Source organism: Lampris incognitus, chromosome 18 (assembly GCF_029633865.1).
Source record: "Lampris incognitus isolate fLamInc1 chromosome 18, fLamInc1.hap2, whole genome shotgun sequence".
Lineage (NCBI taxonomy): Eukaryota > Metazoa > Chordata > Actinopteri > Lampriformes > Lampridae > Lampris > Lampris incognitus.
The window spans coordinates 32,343,485-32,350,984 of NC_079228.1; the positions used below are offsets into that span (position 1 = coordinate 32,343,485).

A 7,500-nucleotide genomic window follows, 5' to 3' on the forward strand; every position below is an offset into this window, starting at 1 on the left:
GTCCAGGTGGTGGCCACCATCACCATGGAGACCTGGGAGGAGGACAGACTGCACGTGCACACAAGGGAGACTCGCATCACACCATTCACACACACAGAAGAAGAGTAGGGAGGAGACATCAGTCAGAGAGAGAGAGAAAAGACATGTGAGAGAAGAGAACAGTTGGCAATAGTCAATAATCTATAATCTATATGCTGTAATCTCGTCGGCAGAGCAGTGCTTGGTGAATTCACTGAGACAGAAACCGACCCGCCATACAGTACAGGCATACAGATCGATACTGTGTAAATTTCCTAAAGATTATCATGACGGGGGGGGGGGTCCGGGTGGCGTGGTGGTCTACTCCGTTGCCTACTGGCCTACCTGCCTGCCTACTGCTTACCTCCAGCTTGGTCGGGCATCCCTACCACATACAACTGGCTGTGTCTGCAGGTGGGAAGCCGGATGTGGGTGTGTGTGCTGGTCACTACACGAGTGGGGGAATAAAATAAATAATAATTAAAAAAAAAATATATATATATCTCATGACAATAACGTTTTCCATATTGCCCAGCTCTACCTGCATGCGTGCTTTCATGCATGTGTGCACATCACATGTGTTTGTAGCCATTTCCTAACGTCCTGCCGGTGTTTTTTTGTTGTGTTTGTGCGTCCATCCTTGTGTGCCCATGTTCCAGTAAGCGTCTGGTTGTGGTGGTGCCCAACGAGAGCTCCTTCCCTTCGGTGCGGCGGGCCTACACCAGTGAGGATGAGGCCTGGAGGTCCTACCTGGAGAACCCGCTGACGGCGGCCACCAAGGCCATGATGAGCATCAACGGGGACGAGGACAGTGCCAACGCCCTGGGCCTGCTCTATGACTACTACAAGGTCCGTAAAACCAGCTGTTTTGTCACATAACCTATAATGCAATACGCAATGTAGTGTGTGCTTGCATAATAATGAGTTTTCTGATGTTTGGTTCTGAAGGTTTCGGTCTTTTAATGGGTCAAATGGTTGCGTGCGTGGCATTCGTGTACTACTTGTTGGACTACAGCTAAAACCCTAGGCGAAGTGTGCAGAGGTGAATGCTCACCGACTGTGAGGAAGTTCTCACCCTGGCTTCATTTCCACTTCGGCTGACTTGAGGGTGTTATTTACCAAGCCGGCAAAAGAAGTGCCAGAGCCAACCGAGGGAATAGCGGGAGGAGACTTCCAGCGGAGTTGTGCAATCACACGATCGTGTTTAATTGTTTGAATTGAAGCTCGGATAGGCAAGACACGAGATTATTGTCGTTACTCGTTGGGTTGGGGACTAGGTGCAGAAACCGTAGAATTACCTTGGAAGTGTGATTGTGTTGTCGAGGGTTAGCACCGGGGGAAAGCTGCACGACTGCGTCAAACAGAAAACGTCGGAGATCTGACTCTGGTTTTATTCATTTGAGCACTTTGTTTCTCTGACAGGCTTTGCAAAAAAAATAAAAAAATAAAAGGCGAGCTGCAAAGGCCTGAAGGGAAATCTCTGCTCTTAGTGGCCTTATTAGTGTTTTCCTTTGTCCGAAACATGGATACTAGATTTATTTTGTCAATCGGTCAAATCGTTTACAAGCGTACCAGTATTAAAATGACTCAACACAAGTTTGGAGTGGTCTCTTCCCCCTTTTTCTCCCTCACTCTTCCGAGCCGTCCCGGTCGCTGCTCCACCCCCCCTGCCGATCCGAGGGAGGGCTGCAGACTACCACGTGCCTCCTCCGATACATGTGGAGTCTCCAGCCGCTTCTTTTCACCTGACAGTGAGGAGTTTCACCAGGGGGACGTAGCGCGTGGGAGGATCACGCTATTCCCCCCCAGTTCCCCCTCCTCCTGAACAGGTGCCCCGACCGACCAGAGGAGGTGCTGGTGCAGCCACTAGGACACATCTGGCTTCCCACCCACAGCCACGGCCAATTGTGTCTGTAGGGACGCCCGACCAAGCCGGAGGTAACACGGGGGTTCGAACCAGCGATCCCTGTGTTGACCGCTATTTTAACCCGAACACCCAGAACCCTGTAATTAAAAAGGACAGGTGACGGGGGCGTCTGGGCTGCATAGCGGTCTATTCCGTTGCCTACCAACACGGGGATCGCCGGTTTGAATCCCCGTGTTACCTCCAGCTTGGTCGGGTGTCCCTAGACACAATGGGCCGTGTCTGCGGATGGGAAGCCGGATGTGGGTATGTGTCCTGATTGCTGCACTAGTGCCTCCTCTGGTCAGTCGGGGCACCTGTTCAGGGGGGAAGGGGAACTTGGGGGGGGGGGTAGCGTGAACCCCTGAAATCTTTTTTGGGAAACACAAGAAAAAGGTGATTGGTGAGCCATCGCTTCACCCCATATCGGCATACCATGACGTCAGATGACAGATAAGAACAAACAAACTTGGCAACGCGGAGCACGCAGACTTCCTCATCTCACTTTGCCTTTGCGGTTAGCAGGCAGCAATATTCAAATGTCGCCAAAATGTGCCGGCATGGCCGTGCGCACTGAGCATATATCGCCACAGAAAAGTAAAATTATCTGCTTTTCACCAAACTGTATTTGATTTTGCACCTGTAGCAAAGGTCAAAGGTGACACGCCGAGGAACGCTCTGTGAAGCAGTAAAATGAATACACTTTACGCTGGGTTTCAGCTTAAAACTGAATGCTCACTCGCAAATTGTGTGATTGTCTTTTATACATTCATGTTGCTGTTAAGATGCATTGTGCTTACAAGACTGACAGTCTATTCTAGTCACCGGTGTCCCCTCCGTACACTGATAAGGAGTTCACTAAATTGGCATCCCTGTCGTTTCCAGTTTTGTTTTTTCATACAGTGGTGTGTTTTATTGTTGCACACACGCATTGTCACCCTGTTTTCATATTCAGCTAACGTTAATTGGTGCCAATCAACACACAATGTGGTTGTCTTCGCTGCAGGTGCCCAAAGAAAAGAGGCTGTTGCCCATCGCCAAAGTGGCTGAAACCACGGAGGAACAAGAAAAGCGGTCAGTATGTTTTCACGGACGATGTATAATATCAGAATAATCCAGGTAAGAAAGTCAAAGAAAGGAAGGCGAATCACTTCATCTGGACACAACGTTTATCGAGACAAACGTTTCGCCCCCCATCTAAGTGACCTCTTCAGTCTCCGCTGACTGCAGGTGTCCCCACCCTTATAAACAATACAGCGGCATAACGACCGAAACCAACGATCAGTTTCATATGCAAATTGCTGTGGGCGTTAACTAGAGCTTCAATGGCCATGTGTACTATTCACAGAGGATTGCAATCACAAGATGGCAACAGATGTACTCTTACCCCCCCCCCACCTTGGCCTCTTTGACTCCCCGTTCAAACCAGCGTTCCTCCCTATCAAGGATGTGCACATACTCATCCTTGAAAGAGTGGCCACTGGCCTGTAGAGGGGTGTAGACTGTGGAGTCCTGGCCTGACGTGTTAGCTCTTCTGTGTTGTGCCATCCTCTGGGCCAGCGTCTGTTTGGTTTCCCTGATGTACAAGTCACGACAATCCTCCTGGCACTTACTATATTGCTCTGTTTGTGCCGAGGGACCCGATCCTTGGGGTGGACCAATTTCTGGCGCAGCGTGTTTTGGGGTTTGATTTTGGGGTTGCTTTCAAACCCCAAAACCTGCTGTGTCCCCCCCCCCCCAAGTTCAAATGCTGTTTCAGTGCGTATGAAAGCAATACCAGAATGTCACCATTTGGACCCACCGATGTGGAGATGACATACCTCATAATGCAATACGGTGTATTTAAAGGGGCTATCAGCGATGTTAATTTTGTGCAGTTTTTTATAATATTTGGTCAAATTGTTTCTACATCCCAACAGCTATCAAGTAAGTGAGTAGATGTATTGAGAAAACTTGATCTCTATGGCCGCCCTAGGGGCTGTAAACAGAAACGGGAACATTTTCTCTGAACCCACTCCTTATCAGCCAATCAGGAGAGCGGGTTACTTGGTTGGCCCCTTCACAATCAGTTTGCGCGTTCGCGAGGTGAAGAGGCAGAAGTGAAGAGGTGGACTCTTGCAGGATGTTCTCAGAACATAACTAGCTCTTGCTAACTTCTGCATCTGCACTTTAACAATTTGAACTGTTGTTGTTGAACATTTTGTGTCCTCAAAAAAAAACACCAGGCATATATTCACATTGGCGACCAAGCAAATCTGAATTTTCAAAACCACTTTCTGATGACTTTAGGAGGCTTTCATGGGTCTGGAACACCAAATAAAAACAATTCACACATTTGAAACCACAGAAGCAAGTAACATGACGTTTCCCCACAACAGAAGTAAGTCATAATCTCTGTTTATTCCTTAAATCTTATGTTTGTGCAGGTCTTCTATACTGTTGACCAACGTGAGCAGCCAAAACGAGGTGGAGACTGTCGACAACCGCGTCCAGGTCCTCAAATCTGTCCCGGTCAACCTGTCACTCAACACAGAGCACCCAGAGACCAAACGTGAACAGTACAGCTCCGCCGGGACGGGGGCGGGCTCAGGGGTGGGTGGGGCCGCGGCGGTAGCCGTGGTGAAGGCAGAGGTGTATGCCCCTGTCTTCATGGGGGCGGGACTTCACTACAGGGTGGAGGGGGAGGAATCAGCACGGGTGGTCTACGAACAGAGCCCGTACGAGGTGACCGCCATCAATCACAGCGGATACGTGAAGGAGGACCAGCGCAGCTCCCCGGACAGCCACTATGAGGAGGAAAATGACGGGGTGAGAAGGCAACAGGCCACCATGCAGCCTGCTACAGTCATGTACTGTTACTTACTGTTGTTGACAGTGTTTGAGGAAGAATAGTCGTTTAATATACAAGTGGAGGACACTTTATCCCACGAGTGCATTTTTCCTATTCAACCCCATTTGTACTTCATGCAGTAGAGGATATCAGCTCTCAGGCTGCATGCTGCCGTTCCATCATGATCCTTTCATGAAATTGTCTTTGCTCAAAGTCTGTTGTGTTTCCCATTCACAACATTGTTTACTCAGTTCCCCTTGGACCAAATAAATGTATTAATGCGGCTTATTCATTTCCTCTTTCTCCATCTCTGGCCTGCTGACAGAAGTACCATACACCTTCCTCTCTGCCTGCAGATGACTTCTTATTCCACCAGGAAGGAGTGTAAGTTACAGTAGTGGCACCGAGACCCCATCTATGAACCACAACACATAGACTGAGATGGAGGATGTGTACAGTATACATATATTCATCAGTATTAACATTATATATATTTATCATTTTGCATTCAGTCTTAAGTGTTTCAAGTGGAAGACCAATTCTTTTCCCATATATCGACATGAAACTGTTCTTTTTCTCTTCTAGACCTTGCTACCCCTGTCGTATGCTGTCATGCCTAACTACACACCTACACACCTATCTATGTTTGTTTAAATACTTGCACGAATAGATATGTGTTTTATGAATAAGTGTGTGTGTGTTTTACGGACAGTGACAGTTTCCAGTACACATTGGACGCCACTCGCTCGCTGCGTCAGAAGCAGGGTGAGGGCCCTATGACCTACCTGAACAAGGGCCAATTTTACGCCATCACTCTTAATGAGCTCGGCGCCAACAAACGTCTCCGCCACCCGATCAGCAAAGTCAGGGTGAATAGCTCTATTCACATTTTTTTCCCTCATTCAATTGTTTGCTTAGCCGGGTCTATTTTTAGCCTTTATTACAATTTAATATTGTGCAGTTCCATACAAAGACGGAGCTTTCATTTTAGTTTAGGATGACTACAAGAAACTGAGCGGGAGCAAAAGGACATCCACACCGTTGCCTCTAAATTCAAGTTAAAACATTGCGAGTGAAAGACACATGGGCTGAAATCTTTGTGTTAAGGAGACTCTCTCAGATAGGTTTTATTTTATAAAACACTCCATCGGCATGGAGGCTAATGTTAAAGTCATTCACAACACAGTGCTCCAGGAGCTGTTAGGGATGTATTGTCTTTAGGGGTTTAAGACAATATCGATACACTTGAGTATCACGATATCATATTTTGTTATACTGTATCGATTCTCAAAAACACTATCGATTTTTAATTGTTTACATGTAAAGGTTCATGGCAAACATTTTGTATTGTGTGTAACCCCACAGATGCTCGATAGCAGTGTTGTAATCAATCTTCAGCCATTTGACTCTTCCACTCCAATGTCACAATGTAAACTGAGGCAGGAAGTAGCATAAACACAAAGAACACACGTCTATGAAGTTGCAATATATTGCCTTACAGTATCGCGATATATCGCAATAAATTGAATCGTAAACCCGGTATTGTGATATATATTGTATCGGCAGATTCTTGCCAATACACAGCCCTAGTTGTCTTCTGGGTGAAGATCAGTCCTTCTACCTAGCATACCACACTGCCTATCTATCTATAACATAACCTTATTTTATTCAATCTGTAAAAGGAACATATACAGTTCAGTTGATGCTCCTTTAGAAATTATAGAGTGAGAAGTTTCTGGTAGGATTTCATTATGGCCTGCGTGGCATCTGGAAGACGTGGAGATGGGCTGAGGGATACACACAAACCCTCCCCCATGTGGAGTCTTGACTCAAATTGGCTATCATTGGAAAGTTGACTCGCCCTGTGCCCCGACTTCTAGATCAGACACTGGTCCCAATTTAACTGGCTTTGGTCCTCAGTGTATTTCTCAGAACTGACACCGTTCTTCCTCACTCTCCAGAGCGTCATCATGGTGGTGTTCAGTGAAGATAAGAATCGAGATGAGCAGCTGAAATACTGGAAGTACTGGCACTCCCGGCAGCACACCGCCAAACAAAGGGTCCTAGACATCGGTAAGGGTTACTCCTGTCCTGTTCCCTTATGTGTGGTTCTGCTGTCCAGTACTGCGTATTAGCATGTATCAAAGTAATCCAAGCTAGTCTCCTGTAAGGCGTTTATAAGAAAAATCTTTAAAGGAGCATTAAAGCTGCTGTGAGCTGAACACATGTTGATATGGTTGTAGGATGGTAGTACTGACTGCCTTCATGATAAATTCAGCAAAAAGTGAGACGCGGGCGTCCGGGTAGCATAGCAGTCTATTCTGTTGCCTACCAACATGGGGAATGCGGTTCGAATCCCCATGTTACCTCCGGCTTGGTCAGGCGTCCCTACAGACACAACTAGCCATGTCTGCGGGTGGGAAGCCGGGTGTGGGTGTGTGTCCTGGTCGCTGCACTGGCGCCTCCTCTGGTCACTCGGAGCACCTGTTCAGGGGGGAGGGGGAACAGCGGGGGATGGCGTGATCCTCCCACATGCTACATCCCCCAGGTGAAACTCCTCACCGTCAGGTGAAAAGAAGCGGCTGGCGACGCCGCATGGATCGGAGGAGGCATGTGGTAGTCTTCAGCCCTCCCCGGATTGGTAGAGCGGGTGGAGCAGCGACCGGGACGGCTTGGAAGAGTGGGGTAATTGGCCAAGTACAATTGGGGAGAAAAAATGGGCGGGGGGGGGGGGTGAGACACATCACAC

The 7,500-nt window shown here is 47.8% G+C and overlaps 1 protein-coding gene across 1 annotated transcript in view; it reads left to right on the plus strand.

Annotated features, from left to right (window-relative positions):
• Positions 1-7,500, plus strand: part of grhl2b (grainyhead-like transcription factor 2b) — a 31,603-nt gene that overhangs the window by 4,447 nt on the left and 19,656 nt on the right. Inside the window, exons 2-7 of the mRNA XM_056297820.1 lie at positions 678-867; positions 2,928-2,995; positions 4,348-4,729; positions 5,077-5,135; positions 5,464-5,620; positions 6,713-6,824. Coding sequence (XP_056153795.1) covers positions 678-867; positions 2,928-2,995; positions 4,348-4,729; positions 5,077-5,135; positions 5,464-5,620; positions 6,713-6,824 — 968 coding nt within the window. The remainder of the gene's footprint in view (positions 1-677; positions 868-2,927; positions 2,996-4,347; positions 4,730-5,076; positions 5,136-5,463; positions 5,621-6,712; positions 6,825-7,500) is intronic.